This window comes from Peromyscus eremicus, chromosome 11 (assembly GCF_949786415.1).
Source record: "Peromyscus eremicus chromosome 11, PerEre_H2_v1, whole genome shotgun sequence".
Classification (NCBI taxonomy): Eukaryota; Metazoa; Chordata; class Mammalia; order Rodentia; family Cricetidae; genus Peromyscus; species Peromyscus eremicus.
Window position 1 is genome coordinate 11628217 of NC_081427.1, and position 21125 is coordinate 11649341.

General features: G+C 47.1%; 1 protein-coding gene across 2 annotated transcripts in view; it reads left to right on the forward strand.

Annotated features, from left to right (window-relative positions):
• Positions 1-21125, forward strand: part of Trio (trio Rho guanine nucleotide exchange factor) — a 310438-nt gene that overhangs the window by 122856 nt on the left and 166457 nt on the right. For both annotated transcript variants that reach the window (XM_059276653.1, XM_059276654.1), the window contains exons 4-8: positions 63-255; positions 2301-2813; positions 4020-4142; positions 8261-8452; positions 17551-17682. In XM_059276653.1, the coding sequence (XP_059132636.1) occupies positions 63-255; positions 2301-2813; positions 4020-4142; positions 8261-8452; positions 17551-17682 (1153 nt within the window). The remainder of the gene's footprint in view (positions 1-62; positions 256-2300; positions 2814-4019; positions 4143-8260; positions 8453-17550; positions 17683-21125) is intronic.

The window sequence follows — 21125 nt, forward strand, 5'->3', positions numbered from 1 at the left end:
AGCTAGTGTTCTTACTAATTGAGCTATCTCTCTAACTCCTCAGCCTCTTTCTTTCTCTGTAGTGAAGAGGTCTGCAAGCGAGGTTTTACGGTGATTGTGGACATGCGTGGCTCCAAGTGGGACTCCATCAAGCCGCTGCTGAAGATCTTGCAGGAATCCTTCCCTTGCTGTATCCACATCGCTCTGATAATCAAGCCTGACAACTTCTGGCAGAAACAGAGGACGAATTTTGGCAGTTCTAAATTCGAATTTGAGGTAACATTCTCTGGGTAGCCAGATCTTAAACTTAAAGGCATGGTTAATAAGCTGATATATCCTCACCATGATGGGCTGATGACAGGTCTTTACAGCCGTGACTTATTGAGCAGGACCTAGATGTCTTATATACGTATACTAAGTAGAATTAATTATTGCATTAAGTCAAAGACTTCGTTCCTTATCCCAGTGTGGTAGCTTTTGACACAGGGGTTCATATTTCCTTCCTCTGGGATTAGGGTGTGGGGCCTCTGGAAGAAGCCTGTTCCTGGCACCTCACTTGAACAGCTCCCCCTGTCAGCACAGGGCTGTGTGGCTGAAGATGTGTGGTGGTCCTCCATCCTGGAGATGAGGGACCGGCAGAGGGATTGGGTTTATCCCTTCATTGATAGTGGGGAGAATCGCTGGCCACTTTACATGTGGAGTCTTTCGTTTGTCAAAGTGGAGGTCGTCTTTTTGGAATTGTACAGTTCTGCATTCAGCTAGGCCTGGGCGATGGCTGTCAGGTGGTTATAAAAAGTAAACCAAAGCCTGCTGATTTATTTTCTTTCCTGCTGCGAGCCTCCACTCCTTAGGCCACTGCAGTTCTGACAAGGCTTTTGATGTGGTCAGTGTAATGAGATGATTACAGGAGGAGAGGATTCCAGATGGCTTGAAGCTTGGCTCGGGTTCTCTTCTGTAACAGGACTGGAATGGTTTCTTGTAATAACTTATAACCGTTCCTGGTGGAAGAGCTTGCTGTTTCTGCCATGTCTGCCCGAGTATTAGGTTTCAGTGTACAGGAGTCATGTTTTAAGGTAAATAATGTTACATAGTGAAGAGATGTCAGTTGCTGCACTTCGTAAAATATCTCCTTGTGTGCACTACTTGATTTTAAAATGTCTTTCTATTGTGCTGATTTTCCTATCTGGAACTGGAATTTGATTTTAATTTAAATTTGAAACTACTTTGAAGTGGTTTAAGTGAAGCATAAAGTACACTTTTATCCTCATTTATAGTAAGTAATAATTTTGAAAGACAATTTATTAGGTCTTAGATATTTGCTTAGTGGAAAATTCAAAGTGTGGTGTATTTTAATTATACATGTTCTAAGTAAAGTAGTAGTTTGCACACATAGAAGGGTTTACTAATCTCGGTTACTAGTCTCTTACTCTGGGCTCCTGAAGGTGCCTGCCTGTTTTCTTCCTGACCTGGTTGTCTCTGCATGGTTATCAGCCTCTCTGTGTGGCTGCCTGCATGGAGGTTACTGATGGTCCAGCAGATGATAGGCACAAGCCTCCTGTACCACTGCAGGCCAAAGGCAGCTCAGGCTCGAACTGCTCTCTCCAGCCTGGTTGCCTTGTGCTATTTCTTATACCAGCCAGCACAGAGATGTCAGTTCTAGGCTTCTGGCTGGTGATGGGGGCGTTAGCCAGACTGTTTATCCTTCAGTTCTAGGCCAGCTCCTTCTCCTTTGCATCTTATCACCTCAACCTCATGTTTTTCTTGAGGCATCTTATCAGCATCGGTCTGCTTCCCCTTCCGATACATCAGGTGAAGTCGAGAGTTCTTGACTAGACTGTAATAAACCCAAGTTTCATTGGTGTTAAAGTGGGGTGCAGGGCAGACTGTGTACAGCATTTGGACTGCACAGGACTGACTGTAGCAAGCTGTCACAGGGAAGGCGGTATTCCCCGTGTCTTTACTCTATGAAATCACTTTCACCAGCTCTCTTGTGAAGCCTGAGGTCTTATTGAGCTTAAGATTTAGTTCCTCTTCTCATTCGTAAGTGGAATCTGGTTGATTTGGGGCTTGTGAAATTCACAATTCTGTGCCGCTAGGCATTCCCACTAGAGTGTCACTTTCATAGAGTTTTCCATCATGCTGATGGCGCCCCTTCACCTCTATATTTGTTCTGGGGAGACAGAACCAGACACAGGCTGGGTTTTCCATGAGCAGGTTGCTTTTTAACTTTGAAAACCTGTGTGTGACCACTGTAAGTTACAGGATGATATGACCTCATAAAATTGGTTCAGCTTCTCATACATAATTTTTTTTCCCTTAAGACAAATATGGTCTCTTTAGAAGGCCTTACCAAAGTAGTTGATCCTTCCCAGCTAACTCCCGAGTTTGATGGCTGCCTGGAATACAACCACGAAGAATGGATTGAAATCAGAGTAGCTTTTGAGGACTACATTAGCAACGCAGCCCATATGCTGTCCCGGCTAGAGGAACTTCAGGATATCCTTGCAAAGAAGGAGTTGCCTCAGGACCTCGAGGGGGCTCGGAACATGATCGAGGAGCACTCGCAGCTGAAGAAGAAGGTGATTAAGGCTCCCATAGAGGACCTGGACTTAGAAGGGCAGAAGCTGCTTCAGCGGATTCAGAGCAGTGACAGTTTTCCCAAAAAGAACTCGGGCTCGGGCAATGCGGACCTGCAGAACCTCTTGCCCAAGGTGTCCACCATGCTGGACAGGCTGCACTCCACCCGGCAGCATCTGCATCAGATGTGGCACGTGCGGAAGCTGAAGCTGGACCAGTGCTTCCAGCTGCGGCTGTTTGAACAGGACGCTGAGAAGGTAAAAGCCGGGAGGGGCATGCCAGCCTGACAGAGGGGAGCTGCTGGGTCACGGGGTCTCCCAGCTAAGACTGATGTGGTAACGTGAGGAACAGAGGAGGAGGAAAGGGATAGGTCTGTAGTTCCAGTGTTCATCCCACAGCAAAGGCCATTTGGAGGCCATCCTTAAGTCTAGTTTTATTCACAGAGAAATACAGTGCTATTTTAGAAAGTCGGAGTGGAAACGGCCAATGGTCTGATGAGGAGCGCCTGAAAAGCAGGCAAGAATGATTTTTTTTTAAAAGGACACATTGCATGATTGTGTTCTTAAAAGCAGTGATTATGTATAGATTTTCTGATAGCTGCCCTCTTCTCCAACAAAGCCAGCAAAGCCTATTCAGACCTATCCCGTGTCCTTTATAACAAAAGGTGAGTGATGCCATTAAAGATGAGTTACTAGGTGATGCGGGCAATAACGTTCGATGTTCTCATGTTTCATTCTTGTGTGCTAGAGACCCCAACTGGTCACAGTGAATGCTGGTTCATTACCTGATAACGTGTTCTTTGCAATGTGAAAGAAAAGGACACTTGCAAACAGGAGTGGCTTGCAAACCATGGACGCTGGTGAAGCAATCACTCTTAACTTGGGGTCATTGAGTTTGGTTTTACCATGGACTGGTAAACATACTGTAAAGTAAAAAACTACATTAGAAGTTTTTGATCCAGGATGCTAAAAGGACTTTTAGATACTGGGTGACAATCGGTATCACTGGCTTACATGATGCCTAGTCTTAAAACTCTCAAGTCCTCGGAAATATTTTGGTTAGTGTTGTCAGGTTTCTGTGTCTGTCTTGCATGAGAGAGTGTACTGTTTCAGCTGTTAGTAATCTGCACAGATCCGAATGCAGAGAGACCCCAACACCCTGGTTTCAGCCTGTGTCTTTAGGGAGAGCAACATGACACACAGGCTGCTTTCTAGAAGAAGGGGCCTGAGCACAGAAGACAGGTGCTTCTGTTAGGTTGAGGGAGCCGGCCGAGTTCCTCCCCATGAGACAAGACTTTCTTGGGGATCGGCTGCCTAAGAAGCTCTTGCTTGCTCTCAGAGGCTTAAACTCCTGCAAGTTCAGGGAGATCTCAGAGAAGCAAGCCTCCCCACCCCACCCCGCCCCACCGCCATAGCCCTTTCTCTTTCTGCAGTGACTCCAAGTTGTCTTTTCTCTTCTGGTAGATGTTTGACTGGATTACACACAACAAAGGCCTGTTTCTAAACAGCTACACGGAGATTGGGACCAGCCACCCTCATGCAATGGAGCTTCAGACGCAGCACAATCATTTTGCTATGAACTGTATGGTAAGCTGTTGTCAGAACCTGGGGAAAATGGGAGCCAGTTAGTGGCTGGAGGCCTCACACCTCACCCAGGCTGTGTGGGGCCTTCAGAGTGACGGGGTATAAAGGTGATAATTGTCACTTTTATTTCTTGTGTGATTTTGGACAATCTGTTTGGCCTCTTTGACCCTGAGTTGCCTAATCTCTGAAGTGAGTACATTGTCTTTCTTTGATATACTGTGTTATTTACTCTGTATATATAAAACACTTTGGCATGGCTTTCAAGATGTAGTTAGTGCCCAAGCAATCATAATGGACACCTTTAATGTTACCTAATTAAAGTAGGTAAGGAACTCCTAAAGGTATGGGTGATGTCCCTTCTCTCCTTCCCCCACCTCATTTCCTATCTTCCTTTAGATGTAAGCGTTTTTCTTATTTTCTACAGTACATTTGTGTTACTTTTCTCAATTAAACTTCAGTTAGGATATGATCACTGTTGTGCTGTGGACAGCAGTTTGGGAGCTTTCTGGACCTTTCCTGTCCCTCCTTCTGACACCTCCACGCGTCATCAGCCATCATGCATGCCAGACGAGGCCCACTGGCTTTCAGTCCTTACTCCTACTGCCTGAAGTGTTTTGAGGAACCTTAAAGAATGAAAGACTAAATACAAGTACATAAGTCGTCAGTCTCTAAAGGAACCCTATTAGGGAATACCAAGAATGACGCTCAGGCAAGCATAACATACAAGCTTGAGGATAAAGTCAAGGCATGAGTACTTGTAGTAGGGATGGCACATGGCCAGACGGTACAGGCTCTGTGGGCCTTTGTGGATCACCATGCCCTGGTTGTGCTGAAAAATGATGGAGTCATGGGGAATGAGAAACACAAAGACTGGTATAGTCTGCTCAGGAAATGAAAATGATGAAGGACTATGTAATTGAGTCTGTGGATGATCTCCATCCTTGGTCCCTCAAGAGGACCATTTCAGTGGACAGGAAAAAGCTGACTATGGAATCAAGTCTGTGGGTGATCTCCATCCTTGGTCCCCCAGGAGGACTGTTTCAGTGGACAGGAAAAAGCTGACTATGGAATCAAGTCTGTGGGTGATCTCCATCCTTGGTCCCCCAGGAGGACTGTTTCAGTGGACAGGAAAATGCTGACTATGGAATCAAGTCTGTGGATGATCTTTATCCATAGTCCCCCAGGAGGACTGTTTCAGTGGACAGGAAAATGCTGACTATGGAATCAAGTCTGTGGATGATCTTTATCCATAGTCCCCCAGGAGGACTGTTTCAGTGGACAGGAAAATGCTGACTATGGAATCGAGTCTGTGGATGATCTCCATCCTTGGTCCCCCAGGAGGACTGTTTCAGTGGACAGGAAAATGCTGACTATGGAATCGAGTCTGTGGATGATCTCCGTCCGTGGTCCCCCAGGAGGACTGTTTCAGTGGACAGGAAAATGCTGACTATGGAATCGAGTCTGTGGATGATCTCTGTCCGTGGTCCCCCAGGAGGACTGTTTCAGTGGACAGGAAAAAGCTGACTATGGAATCGAGTCTGTGGATGATCTCTGTCCGTGGTCCCCCAGGAGGACTGTTTCAGTGGACAGGAAAATGCTGACTATGGAATCGAGTCTGTGGATGATCTCTGTCCGTGGTCCCCCAGGAGGACTGTTTCAGTGGACAGGAAAAAGCTGACTATGGAATCGAGTCTGTGGATGATCTCTGTCCGTGGTCCCCCAGGAGGACTGTTTCAGTGGACAGGAAAATGCTGACTATGGAATCGAGTCTGTGGATGATCTCTGTCCGTGGTCCCCCAGGAGGACTGTTTCAGTGGACAGGAAAAAGCTGACTATGGAATCGAGTCTGTGGATGATCTCTGTCCGTGGTCCCCCAGGAGGACTGTTTCAGTGGACAGGAAAATGCTGACTATGGAATCGAGTCTGTGGATGATCTCTGTCCGTGGTCCCCCAGGAGGACCATTTCAGTGGCCCTGCTCTTCTCTCATTCTAACAGTTCTAACCAAGAGCCTCGGCATGTACTCTCCTGAAAGACATCTTAAGGATTCAGAGAAAACAGCATTAGCAAATCTGTGCGGGACCTTCCCCCACTTTTTCCAGGGTACTCTTGAGGAGAGAGGGTTAAGAAAATGTCAGGTAGAATGATAGAAGAGAGACAGAAACACAGGATAGCTTTGGGAGGACCTGGGTCAATACCCAACAGCCCAGAACTTTATTCAAAAGGACCTTTTATAGCAATGCCCAGGGGTGAGGCAAAGACCTCCCCCTTGCTAGATACAGCCAAGTGCAGACCCTTCCAAATACCTGGTAACCACGCCTCTGGTCAAACCATCCCCTTATGCAGCCCTGCTGGGTAAAGCAAGCACAGATTCTTGGACCCTGAGTAATTTGGGCCGCCACACAAATCCAGCCATTTTAGGAGATAAGGGAGAGAGATAAAGGACAGGAGGGGGAATGTAGATGGATGTGGAAGGTGTCACTCCTGAGTCTCTCCCCATGGAGACGAGTATGTGAGACCCACAGCCAGAGCAGAGAAGATACAAGCCTCAGTTTCCCCATGTGACAGAGTATCTGATACCCACAGCCAGAGCAGAGAAGAAACAAGCCTCCGTTTCAGAGCTTTCAGCCCACACTTGCTTGGCTCTTACTTCTGACACTGATAATTCTAAGGCAGGAAGTGTGAGAGTCAGGGTTGCCTCAAGGGAACCAGGGAGCAGACAAAGCGAAGGGAGCCGGGGTCCCAGTAGACCCTGCGGAGGCACACCCACTTCCTGTAGCTAGACCCATCGCCTGGTAGTGCCATCAGCTGGGTGGGGCCAAAGCTTAGCAAATGCTCCGTGTGTGAGTCTTCGGGAGACACCCCAGATCCCCAGCACCTTGCTTTTCATTTGAAGGAAGCTAGTTCAGCATTAAATAGACCCACACAAACCAGGAAGCATCTTCTCACCTGCCGTCACAGCCTCCGAAGTACCCTCTGCCTCTGCTGCTGCTTTGGACCTGCAAGGTCTGTGAGCCTCTGTAAAGGAATGTGGGGTGGACTTGTCTGGCCTCTCAACCCCGTGTGGAAGCAGCTCCACCAGGTTCTGGTTGGGTGGTAGTAGGAAGGATCAACAGAAGAGGGTGCAGGGAAAGACCAAAGGAGAGAGCGCTGTAGGTTAGGGCTAGGACTCAGGTGACCTGCGCCAGGGAGGAGGCTGCTGCACCGCAGGAGGGGATGTGGCTCACAGGGGTGGGAAGGCAGAGAAGAGCGCCAAAGAAGGGACTGGGCAGACTAAATTAAGAGTGAATAGCAGAAGCCAGACCAGAACATGACAAGGTCACAAAAATAAAAATACATGAATAATCTGGAATTTGTTGACTGTGGGCCTCCACTTCCATGTCCTCCCTCCTCCCCCCTTGATTGTGACGATGAACTAAAAACAGAGTGGAATTTAGAAAGCCACAACCACGTAAGATCGTGCAAAAAGGAAAAAGCAGGTTCGGTTTCGTTTTTAAAGTCCCGTATGCTGATTGCTTTCTGTCAACTGACAGACTCCAGCTCAACAGAGCAGAGGAGCGTGACTGAGTCTCAGCGCAGCACCATTCCTCCTATACCTTGATTCACGCTCCTGGGGGAGAGTGGGCCCATTTGAGGGAGGTTTTCTGTGGGCACAAAAGATGGCTTGGGTTTGTGCAGAAAGGAGAGCTTGTCCTCACACAAACAGCCTCGGTTGCTCAGTATCTATTTGTCAATCCCTGGGTTCTAGTCTGGTTCCTTCAATTTTTTTGGGATTATTTGTGAGCGGCCCTGCCATCTGGATCCTTGCCAGGGTTGGAAGCCAAGGAGTGAGTAATAGGCTATTTGTGTGGACCCCCTTGTGTGTTTGGTTGCTTTGTGCCTAACAATTATGCCTTTTAGTGAGTTGATTGATAGTATTACAGTTTTAAAAGCAGAATTTGGAATCCAACTCAGGGCGTATGGAAATCCAGAGAGTGAGATACTTGACGTAGGACGCCAGGTGATTCTGCTTTTAGAACTAGGGAACTGTTAGTAGGCTGACCACAAAGGCTCTCTGGGCTTCTTAGGAAGGACTCTCCTGTCTGCATCCTCCAGTGAGCCTCTCTCTCTGCCTCCTCTGCAGAACGTGTATGTAAATATAAACCGCATAATGTCAGTGGCCAATCGCTTGGTGGAGTCAGGCCACTACGCCTCTCAGCAGATTAAGCAGATTGCAAATCAGTTGGAGCAGGAGTGGAAGGCATTTGCCGCAGCCTTGGACGAGCGCAGCACCTTGTTGGACATGTCCTCCATCTTTCACCAGAAGGCTGAAAAGGTCAGTACCTGTAAACCCCAGCCCACAAGGCAAGAGCCGGAACATGCCTCCCCCTAGTCGTCTTGTGTAACTTAGGGGTCTTCATACAAGGTTTACTGTGAGCTCTGCCGTCTCTCAGCCTCAAGGTGAAATCCGTGCTGTCTGTCTGTCGCTGTGCACGCTTAGGTAGTTGCACATTTCAGCTCTTTGCGTTTGTTGGCTTGCTTATTCATTTTGCATCTGAGATAGGGGCTCTGTGTGTGGTTCAGGCTGGCCTGGGGCTGGCTGTGTCGCACAGCCTGCTTCATGCTGGCGAGACCCCGCGCCCATACCGCCAATGCTGGGGTTACAGAGGTGTCCACCATGCCCGACTTCGTTTTTTGTTTTTCAGGGTGGTGGTGTTTTTTCCCTTTCCCTTTGTAAAATAACAAAAAGTCCCCACAAACTTGCTTGGGAGGATTGTTTCAGAGCATGAAAACGGCCACTGTCCCCGTGCCCTGTGTGTGTCTGGTGTATGATAACACAAGTTGTGTCTCTCTGACCTGAAGTATGTGGGAAAGGGGTCAGGGTTCTGCTAAAGACTGTATGCTTAAACACCCTTACTCGGAAAACTGTTTTGTTTTCAAAGGTTGTTTTTGTGTAGCTCAGAAGTTTCCGATTTCAGATTTTCTCACTAACAGTGTTTCTCCTGTAATAGTGAGCAGTAGCTGCTGTTCTCACCCCATCCTCTCTCTATTACTCCCTCCCCCCATCCTTATCACCCTTTATTCCCTTCATCGGAATGCTGCAGGCCGTAGAATGCCTCTCACAAGCTTCTCCATCAGGGTGCTGTGGAGGGGCTCCCAGTTCTTGGTAGCCCCGCCAGCTGTGCATCTCTGCAGCTGGCTGAGCCTTCCACGATGGTTCGAAGAGGTCCACCTGGCTTCAAGCCTAGTCTCTCAATTGGCAGTGTCCCATCTTGGCAGAGGTGGCAGTGGGTGTCCTTGTGTTTCTTGTCAGGGAAAGAGTACTTCAAGGGGGCCCTCCCCACCAGCGCCCTGCCCATTCACTTTCTCTGTCCAGGATTGGTAAGCTTACTGGTACCCCGCTGCAAAGATGGCGAAAGACTGGTCCAGCCTTTTGGCCTTCTGCAGCCACAGGGAGGCCGCACCAGCCAGGGCTGAGTGGGAATGGCTTTTGGGCCGGCGGTTTGCCGCCATTACTAAGGGTTGTAGATCCTGACTTCACATTGGCTTCACGGGCTGAGGTGCTGTTTGACAGAATCTTGTTTAAGAGAGGGTTTGCGGATCCAGTGCCTCACACCTCAGCTCAGGCACACCTGTCTGAATAGACTCTGGGAAGGCAGCAAAAAGTGAGAGATTGCTTTGTGACTCTGACGGTATTGCAGGGAGCGTGCCATCAATGAAAGAACTTTGCAAAGGTCCCTGATGTACTGTGCAGGGACCTTTCGCTGTGAAGACTGTCGGGGCAGAGGTAGGTAGTGACTTATTTAAAAGGAAGATGTAATGTTGGTGTAGCTTTCTCTCTTTTGAAGGGAGAAGACTGCCGTTGTAAGGATTTGCATGCTGGTTCTGAGAAGGACAAAGTTTCTTTTTGTCTCAAAGCAGTCTCTGTGGATGAGAGAAGTTGTCAATAAAACTAAGCAGAGGCCCCGGCTTGCCCAGGGTTTCAGCAAGGCAGTCTTGTGTTGCACAAGATAGTAATTAGCAATGATCTCAACCCTAGAAACCTTTAAAGTGTGAAGCAAGGAAAGAAGCTAGTGGAATATAAACAGGAAAAAAAATCCTAATGGCATCACATGAAAGCGATGAGTGAGGCCTTCAGATTTCACTGTTGGGATGTCTTACTAACTGAGCACTTAACCGTTTGTATGACCAAGGGTAAACAAACCCACACATGGAACGTGGTTTAAAGTAGCAGGCTTCTTCTTCAGCATGAACTAGCATGCTCTCCGTGACCCTGTGGCTACCTTGGCTCCTTAGGGTGCAGAGCAGATGCACTTGAACACCTGACATCATTGCTGAAGAAAGGCAGATGTATGTCTTACCTGCCTCATCTTGAAGAGCCATGCTGTGTGGCAGTAGCAGCTCACTAAGCCAAGAGGTGATGAATTGCTGTTGGGGATGGGAGGCTCCAGAAATGTACGGAGACGATAGGAACACTAGGAGCTGTACCAAGCTGTTTCTTTTAGGCCACTAACCAGCTCCCAAATCATGACATGGAGACTTATTAGTTCTGAATGCTCAGCCTAGCTTAAGCTCATTTCTGGCTAGTTCTTTTAACTTTTAATCTGTTTCGTTTATCTACCTTCTGCCTCTGGGCTTTTCACCTCTCCTTCCTTTCTTGCTGTCTCTATGTCTGGCAGGCTGACGGCTGCCTGGCTTCTCGCTCCGGGCCTGTCTCTTGTTCTCTCTTCCTCTCATCTTCCTCTTTCTCCTCTGGAGCCCAGATTTCTCCTCCTAAACGAGAGGATTTATTCTCTCTGCCCACCAGCCTCACCCATCCCTCTCCTGCCTAGCTGTTGGCCAATCAGGTGCCTTAGGTAGGCAAGGCGAAACAAATGCAACACATCTTTACATAACTAAACAAATGCAGCATGAACAAATGTAATACATACTTACATCGTTAAATAAGTGCAGCATAAACAAATGTAACCATCATATTCCATAGCATAAACAAATGTAACACATCTTTGCACAGTTAAAGTAATATTCCACAGCATAAACAAATGTAACACATCTTTGCACAGTTAAAATCATATTCCACAGCAAGGAGCAGGGCACCTGACTTGCAGTCATGGGAGACAGTCTAGAGTCTGTATGGAGGGATTCAGAACTGTGAATAAACCCAGATCAGTTGCTGCTCTGACTTACTTAAAAATAATCTAGAAATATGCATACTATGGGGACATTTCTTCACCCATGTTCTACTAATAAACATTTCAGACTTGCAGCAAAGTTGAAAGAGCCAGAGGTATTCTTGTTTGGGTGAAATGAATGATTGTAATTTATAAACCGGAAGACTGTGTTCCTGGAGGGAAATTCATGGGATCCTGTCTGGGCTTCACAGTGCCCCAGGTCTCTGCACTGACCAGAGAGGAGGCACAGTTAGCTTAGGAAGGGCTGGAGAAGAACGGGCACTGCCTGAGTTCTGGCCCTTGGTGAGACCTGTGCCCAGACACCCGGCATGTGCAGGAGGAGCAGTAGGGGACTTCTGCAAGGGTTTGCTTATGTTCTTCCCCTCACCCAACAGCAGAAACAGCCAAGGAGTTCTTACAACACGGGGCAAACTACAGCGAATAAGGCTAAGTCGGGTAGGTGGGCTCTGCAGGTGGGCTCTGCCTTCTCTTTGTGCTTACGCTGTCTCATAGCACATCCAGAGAGGACCAGAAAAGTGGACACTATGAGTTAGGTTTTCATCTCAGTTCCCTCTTTGACTCCCATCCAGGATTTTCACGAGGAACTTAAATCTGATTAGGGGACACAGTGCTCAAATGCGTGGCCCACTAACTGCCTTGCTGATGGAAGCCGGTTTCTCTGTGAGGGTTACGTGCCTCAGCGAATGCTTAGTACCCCACCTTCGTCCCCATGAACTCTTGCATTGGTGTTTACCAGTGACTCTAAGTCCTCGAGAATCGTGCTTCACAGATGTCATGTTTTCCAAAGATGTCACCATCGTTCTCTCATCCCGGGTCTCCACGGATGGTCAGGAGTCAGCGTCAATTTGTAATAGACAGGAAGATGGGCCTCCAGTGTTAGTGACTTTATGGTAGATACCGTCCAGGGGCCTGCCTTTACTTAGCTGGGTCATGTGGCATGTCCTCCGACCCTTTGTTTCAGGAAGATTTCATAGCAAGTATTTTTGGAATTATATTTTTAAACAACAAATTAAAGTGACTTGATTTTTACTATATTTTAAAATCTCTTGAGTTTTAGTGTTAAGAATAGAGCTCGTGTCCCATGGCTAGCTTGTCACCACATGTGGCTTTTGAAGCCACTTAAGGTTAAATGAAATTAAGTAATAGAATCATAATGAAAATAAGTATGAATTAAAGGAAAATTGAATTGTTCACTGTGTCCGTGTTGCCGTGCACATGTGGCCGGCAACTGTGCGGCTAGACCACAGACACGTGTTTCCACGGCTGCGGCACTGTTAGTGCTGAGCCGTCACGTGTAGAGCGAGCTAGAACAGGATTGCCTTGTCTCGTCTACGGCTTGAATGGCTTTCTGTGCTTTAACAGTCAAAAATAAATTAACCACCAGTGGTTTTGTAGTTTTTGGATGTTTGCACAGCTCTTAACAAAATGAAATTAGGCTAAAGATCATTTCGTCCTTCAGTCAGCCTGGTGGAATCGATGGGGCCAGAGACATAACGGTCCAGACAGTTGGCACAGCAGGATTTGCCCATGCTCCTAAGCCTGGGCCTTGCATGGAGGTCTGTGGCTTGAGTCAGTCCTCATCAGAATAGCTGCTCTGCACTTACATTAATATTCATATAAAACTACACTTCTCATTAACATATAAAGAGGCAGCATTCACTTAAAGTGACGTGTGTTTTTATTAGGCTAGGGGATGGTTCATTGGGTAAAGCATGTGCCACGTAAGCATGAGGACCTGAGTTCAAGCCCCAGCATTCGTGTAAAGCTGGATTGATTATGCATTAGTGCATCTCTTTGATCCCACAACTCCTGTGGTAAGAGCAGAGGTGCAGATTCGGGGGGGGGGGGTCCTCAGCAGCCTGCAGGCTAGCCAGCCCGATGGGTGCAAGGCTGAACAACAGGAGCCCCGGAGAGCAAGGACCAGTGTCCGCACTGTGGTGTAAGATGAAGTGCTAAACCGTCTTATTCATAAAAACCCGAGCCAGATATTGGGGTAAAAATTGAGAAATCAGGGAAGCAGAAAGAAGCCAGTCATGTTCTTACCACTAGAAATCCTCAGCCAAAGAGAGGGTTATTTCCTGTATACTCCGGTCTATATCTTTACTGTCTCTGCCATCTCACTTCCTCTCTCTGCTCAGCTACATCACTTCCTCTTTCTGTCCAGCTCTATCACTTCCTGTCTGTCTGTACAGACCTCCAGACCTCTATGGTTGACTAGCACTGAGAATTAAAGGCGTGTACCACCATACCTGGCTCTGTTCCCAATGTGACCTTAAACTCATAGACATCCGGACGAATCTCTGCATTCCAAATGCTAGGATTAAAGGCGTGTGCTACCATTGCCTGACTTCTATGTTTGATATGGTGGCTGGCTTTTTCCTCGGATCTCCATGCAAGCTTCATTTATTAGAGCACAAATAAAATATCACAACACTGTGGTACTTGCAGTCACACACAAACACACACCTGAACGAACAGACACACCTGAATACACACACACACCTGAACACACACATACACACCTGAACACACACACACAAATGTATAAAACAAAGGACAATGATTTATACATGATTGTCCTCTTATGGAATATACATTTGGGTGATTTAGGCATGGGTCTGAGTTAAATAATTGAAAAGAATAGACTACCACTAAAGTATCCCTTTGGAAGCAGACAAAGAATATGCAATATTCCCATATTAACTTTATTTTTTTAAGTAAATCTTTTTTGCAAATGCTTTTCTTCAGAGTCAAGACTTAATTCTTGGTTTGTGGTAATAACAATATTCTCATGGAGTGGGAAGGATTTAGGGTAAAAGCTATGTCTGGAAACAGTAGCATATTAAGAAGTAGGCTGGTGGTGTGCAGAGTGATCACCGGCATGTTTGGTTCATGTCAAACTTGCTAACTGTTTTCTCCAGATTTCTGTATTGGTGCCTGTGAGCTAGATTCATGGTCCATGCATGGAAGCGCTCACATGCCCTGTGATTTCCATGGCCAGAGGAGAGAAAAGTATTCTATTATTATAGAATTCAGTTATTATCTAGAAACGAAAGCAAAGTGAGATGAGACAGAGAAAGGAACCCTGAGGTTTGTGCTCAAGTGTGTTTGCCTCATTGTCAACCACTTGGTTTTTCTCAGGAGGAGAAATCCCTCTGAGTAATAATCGGATAGTTTACAGTCTAGGACATTTCAGTCCCTCTCTGTCTCCTCCACCGCCTGTGCGAGGCAGAGTCGTCAGGAGGTGGGGAAGGGGATGTTGAGGGAGGGGTGGTTTGGAAATAATTGCTTGGAGGACCCTAGCTCCAAGGTACACGCTTAGAGTAAGTTAGTCTGCTAAGGAATTATTCAAGGCCTCATTCTGAAGCTGTCAGCCATTTCCCCCTTACTCATTACACTCAACTTTGCAGAGTATCTGAGGTAACTCCTTTTCAGCTTCTGTTCAGGATTACTGAAAAAGAGACATCTTGGGTTGGCTCAAGTAAGAGAGCTCTCAGCAGCTAAGAACATTACCTGCTCTTCCAGAGGCCCAGGGTTCAATTCCCAGCACCCATATGACAGCTCATAACTGTCAATAACTCCAGTTCCAGTGGATCTGGCACCTACAACAGCAATTAGCGAGGCAATTCCACGTAATTTATCTGGTAATTAAAAGAGGTTTATTTCAGGGGCAACTTACAGCCACTAAGGGCCAGGTACAGAATCTGAGAGAGATGAGGTGCAGTCCAGCATAGTTCTCTGGAGAACTCTGACTTGGTCTGTAATCTAGCCTACAGGTCCACGAAGAGCCAATAGAGCAAGCATGTTCGCATAAGGAGTCTCATCTAGGCCATGCCCCAGGGGCAGGTCATAAGCAGTTACTTGCTGCCACACTAGGGGCAGTGTTTCAAGGTCAAAGCTGGAACAGCTACCCAGTACGTCTCCCACTTATGTCTAAATAAGAAAATTCTAACCTAATACAAAACTATATACAATAGGAATGACTATCAAATGTTGTCCAGGAGGAATAAGGGATAATGACCTAGACAAGATGGAACTACAACCAAAGCACATAATAAATAAATTCTGGGGGGAAAAAAAGACATCTTAAAAACGAGGTTTCTTCAGTGTTACAAGCTCTGCCTTTCCCTGTGCTGGGGGTCCCGGTCAGGCCTATGCATCCCGCTAATGAGTGTGGCCTCTACCTGAGGTACATAGAAACTGAAACATGGCATCAGGTTGTGCATAAAGAAAGAACTTTTTATTATTATTATTATAGCCATCCAGCAGGCTACTGGGAGACTTCTACAGAGGAGGGGCCAGGGAGAGCCTGCTGTGGATTGGATGGGAGCTTCTAGGTTCCTCTGCCAGGAATGGGTGTCTGTGTGCCTCTTCACCGGTATCATGTTTCTTCCCTGAAGGAGTTCTGTCTTGTGGGGAGGATTTTGACCCAGTGCCATGAGAAGGCCGTTGCTCAAGTTGATCTGGCTTCCTCTGCATGTCCGTTCTTGAAAAGCCCATTGCAAACTCTCTTTGAGTCAAACCTAGAAGTTTTTCTTGAAAAACAACTTAAGTATTTTGTTATTTCAGGAATCTCCTGGGTGGATCCAGTCCTGTACTGATTTTAGTTGTTTCAAAAACTGGAGATGAATGAATGCACAGAGATTTGATGGGGTGGCCTCCGGCACTGCTCCCCATTAAACTGTGAACTAGGGTAGCATCTAATTAATGCAGTGTGCCATGAGAAGCGTCTCACTGTAAGTCTATGTTTGGGGTGCTTGGCAGTGGCTCTTGTCTATGAGCTAATTAATTGCTGGCTTGGACCTGATGACTTATAAATAAAGGTGGCTGACGCAGCCAATGCATATTGGAAGAGGGTTTCCAATGACTTATTAATTGGTACTAAGTGCACAGAGGAAGAGAGTGAAACAGCGCTGAAGATTACTCAGCAGCATCCGGCCTGACTGTCCTGATTGGCATTTATAGAACACGCTACCCAAGAAACACTTAAAATACGCCGGGGGAGGGTGGTGCTTGTGTGTGTCTGTATGTGTGGGAGGAGAGGTCTGGAGTAATCTTACTATGACTTCGATTGCCTTGAGAGCGTTAGGAGACTGCATAGAAGTGGTGATGGCAATAGTCAGTGGTTCTCATGGTGGTTAAAGGATGCCTGAAGACACCAGAAACCACAGGCTGTCTGGTGTCACTGCTGGGCGACCTGACTTCAGACCCTGAGATTTGCATGTACAGAGGATGCCATGAGCAGTCAGTACGTGGGTGACTTGTCTCTCTGAAGCTCCTGTATACTGTGAATAACTTGAAGGTTGCTCTCCTTGTCCCGAGAGTTACACTGCCTTCCCTCTCCCAGCCGCCTACCCTCTGCCTTTCCTGCTGAGCATAGGCCTGTGAGGGACTGGCCTCACAGAGGTTAAACCCATCATCTGGGTTGCCATCTATTTGGCTTAATTGAATTAGCCTCTTTAATTGGGCCTTCTGTGCTTTCTTTTGACACTTAACTGTGAAGGATTCTGATAGCATCTCCCTAGGAAATTTCACAGTGATTTATCACTATTGATGAGTGCTGGAGGTGGATGGTGGGGGTAGGGGAAGGAGTGAGGTGGCCTTGGAACAGCAGTCAGCATTCCAAGCTGAACATTCCAGGCTACCTCACCAATCTCCTCCTGACGTTTCTCCTGAAAGCCTGGAGAGTAGGCAGGCTGTCTTCTCAGCCTGAGCTGAGTAGTTCAAGAACCTTGGTCTTTCCTGTAAGGATGCAAGAGGAAAAGTAAAGCTGCAAACCGGCACTCCACCCCCCACCCCCATGAAGCCCACCTGCTGCTGAGCCCTCTTGGGCCTGAGAGGAGAGTGGGGAAGAGTGGGCTTGATGTTCACCCTTGCTGGGGTACAAGGGAGGTAGAAGACAGGATTTCATTGTGGACTGGGAAAGCCAGTCAGGAGAGGACAGACAGACAAGGCCAGACAGTGTTGCTCTGGGGCCTTGAGCAGCACACATCAAGGGTCCCGTTAACTGCAGCTGCTTGCACCAGCAGCCGCTCACCCAGCCTCTGCGGGTGGAGCGCAAACCCACATCCCAGTGGAGAATCAGAACAGCCATTTTGCAGTGATCTCCAACTACGTTGTTATTTGCTTACATTCTCCCTCAGCTACACCACCCATCAAAACCGTGTTGAAGAATGTCTGCCTTTCAACCTAAATGATTAGTGGTTGATAGAAATAATCTTTTTTTCTTTTAACCTCCAAGTACATGAGCAATGTGGACTCGTGGTGTAAGGCCTGTGGTGAGGTCGACCTTCCCTCCGAGCTGCAGGACCTGGAAGACGCCATTCATCATCACCAGGGGATCTACGAGCACATCACCCTCGCTTATTCTGAGGTAAGGGTGAGTTTTACTCCGAGTGCAAGGCATCGATGGTTTTAAATGATGGCTCTCAAGCTGCAAATGGAAGTTTGGGAAGCTCAGGCAAAGCTCTGTGTTCTGTTAAACTGTTTATTCACCCAGCATTTGGATTCCGTTAGGTAGGGGCGACGGCGGAGAGGAAAGCCTGTGGTGGCCGGAAGGCAGTTTTCGCATGGCTTGAGACTTTTGGAAATGGGGTGCCTATATTTTTGTCTGTTAAATAATCAAAGTGCCAGCCTTCTTTCTACGTGTGTTTGGGAAATCTGCATTTGTGTGCTATATAGTCCAGTCAAATTCCATTTAATCTTCATGAATGAAACTTGTTAGAGAGGAAGGGACCCGTGCTTCATTCGCCTGCTCTGGATTGTAAAACATTCACTGTTTGCCAAGTGTCGAGCTTGCTGTCCTAGACACCCCAGTGTGTTAGTTACTTCCGTATAGGTGTGACCACAGTACCCAACAGAAGCAACCTAAGTCTGTTTTGACTCATGAGTTCAGGGCTCAGGGCTCCTCACAAGAAACAGGGAGACAGAGGAATCAGACCAAGTTAACCTTCAGACACCTAGTCCTGGTGACCTACTTCTACGTTCCAAGCCCACCTCCAGATTCCAGAGCATCCAAACGGTACAACAGCTGGGGAACATTGAAGACATGAGACCATGGAGGACCAGGCACGAAGTGTGACATTTTCTTTGTGAGTTTTAAGGTCCTACATTATGTACTTGTCGCGCCCCTGCCTCATTTTCTGCTGCCAACTTCTTTTTTTTTGAGACAGAGTTTCTCTGCCTGCCCTGGCTGTCCTGGAACTCACCTGCCTCTGCCTCCCAAGTGCTAGGATTAAAGGTGTGCACCAGCACACCCAGCCCTCTGCTGTGCCTTGTGTACCATGCTTTGTGGTACAGATTTTAGACAGATTTGCTGCTCACAGTTCTGAGGTGTGTACTGTCACTGTCCCTGAGATACCGAGGTGACAGACTTGTTGCCAGGTCAGCTGGTAGAGTGGGATAGCGGCATATTCCCATCTAACAGGCTCGGTCACCTCTCTATCATGCCACGCCCGCCCGGGGAGGACCCAGCCGCAGATGGGTTGCAGAGTGTTGTCCTTGCCCGTGTCTTGTTTGCCTGGCCGTGAAGATAGGTGGTGTCTTAGGGTTACTAGTGCTGTCGTGAAACACCACAACCGAAAGCAGCTTGGGGAGGACAGGGTTTATTGGGCCTACACTCCTGTATTCATCTCTGTTCACTGAAGGAAGTCAGAGCAGGAGCTCAAACAGAGCAGGAACCTGAGGACAGAAGTTGATGTCCGTGGGCAGGTTAAACGGACATGCAGAGCACTGCTGTTCTCAGTTCAGGTGCAGTCCAGTCTGCTTTCTGGCACACTTACCCTTTTGCCTAACAAGTGTGTCATTTTTTTTTTTTTTTTTGAGTACTATTTTCTGTTTTCTCTGGAACGCTGATTCTGTATTTCTTAGTTGAGCATGCACAGCTAGTTAGTTGTTCAGTGTACTAGGAGCTGCTTACACGAGTGCTAGTCTAGTACAGTCCAACTGAAACCTGGAAGAAGTTTTCATCTTTAAGTCACACTGACTCATGAGGATTATGTGATTGTCAAAAGTCATCAGGTTCCTTCCCTAGTGTGCTGTTTCTGCGCAGCAGCTAGTCCTGATGTGTAATGAAGAAAGTGATGACCCTAATACTCACGAGGAAGCCTTCAGTCACCTACTCTGACATGAGTCTTTCTCCCACACTGCTCTCTGATGGCCATGGTGGACCTGCCCCAGGCAGCTGTACACCCCGCCCTTCCCAGACTGAGAAGGTATCAAGCAGCCTTTTTTCTCAGCCAGCTGGTGAAGCTCTGCTTATGGGACCAGCTGAGAAAAGGCATGGCGTACACCAGACTCACTTGGACCTGACAGATGTTGGCACTCCTAGCTACATACAGAATCTCTAATTATTTTCCACATCCTCTAAAATGGGCATCTTGACTTGGAGCACACGTTACCTATGGTGTAGTTTTGTTGCAATGTAAATTGGCACTAATAATTCAAAATAATTTGATGGGTAGAAAGAGCCTCCCAAGCTGAGGTCTTAAACTGTATTTTTAGCCTAAGAATATGTTAACAACAGAACTATAAACTCAAGAAGACAGCAGTTTGAACTCAACTGAAAAGATTTTCAGAAAACATGACAATTCTTTTGCCTGTGAATTATAAAATCGTGTACGACCAATTGAAAAGTAGTAGAATGGCACCTCCCTCCCACGTTCCTGGACCCAGACCTGCCCATGTTTAACACGTAACACAATCTGCTCTCTCCACTGCCCCTCTCTCAGTACAGACACCCTTTCCGTAGACCTATTCATGGTCTCCTACTTTTCTGGTCCTAGACACTGTCAAATATCACATTAATATGTCTTGGCCATCTCTTTTCCTGCCTTTTATGTCTTGGATGGTCTTTAAAAGTACAAAATTTTCATTCTTAGCCAGACTCTGTTGCCAGGCCCAGGCAATCCCCCACTTCTCTCTTCTTATGGCATGCCCTCCTGGTGGGTTTCCATGGTGATGTCACTTTCAGGAGCCCACACAGTTGCCCTGTAACACCACAGGGTGATGGTGATGCAGCATACCAGTCTCTGTCCTCATCATACTTTGTCCCAAATCCCAGCATCCACAGAGTACTGCTGCCACATTTGTGTGGTTCAGTAACAGTCCTCGCTTTCCATTGTTTTTTCTGTGCTTGTGAGTGGTTTTTCCATCTTGAGGAAGAGGCACTCTCCCTCTTTCTCCTATAGAAGCTGTACTCAGTGGGTTATACCTGTTTCTCTGTTTTGATGCCTCCACTGTCCAGATTTGGCCTCTGGCCATTAGCTATGCCCTTGTCCTTTGAGCACTAGCATCACAAGATGCTCCAAGATCTTCTTGTACCATCCCTGCTTGCTCCTGGGGTCAGCCATCTCAACTAGCAAAGTAGACCCTTGTATTGTTATGTACGATTTAGAAAGTAAGGCCAGAATGCTTGTTTGCTTATGAGGTGTCAATGCTTCTATGCTCTGTAAGCACAGTTAAGAGTATAACACACATGTATGTGGAGGTGCATGTATCTGTCTGCACACCACTCACCCACCATTCACATACACACATACAAACATACACACCCTATGCATTCATCTACTCATACGTTTATTCATCCATCCATCCATCCAACCCCCCCACACCCATCCATCCACCCATCCACCCACCCCTCCATATGCACACTTGGACATGTACATATAAAATTCTCCCTGTGTCTGTTTCTACCTGTATTTTACAAATACAAATGCTGACCTGTTTCTCCACTCCAGTTCCACCAGGGGCCTTGGCACCATTTCTCCTCAGCGCTCATAAATCCCTCACTAGGCAGCAAGAAACCTACTTTCCTTG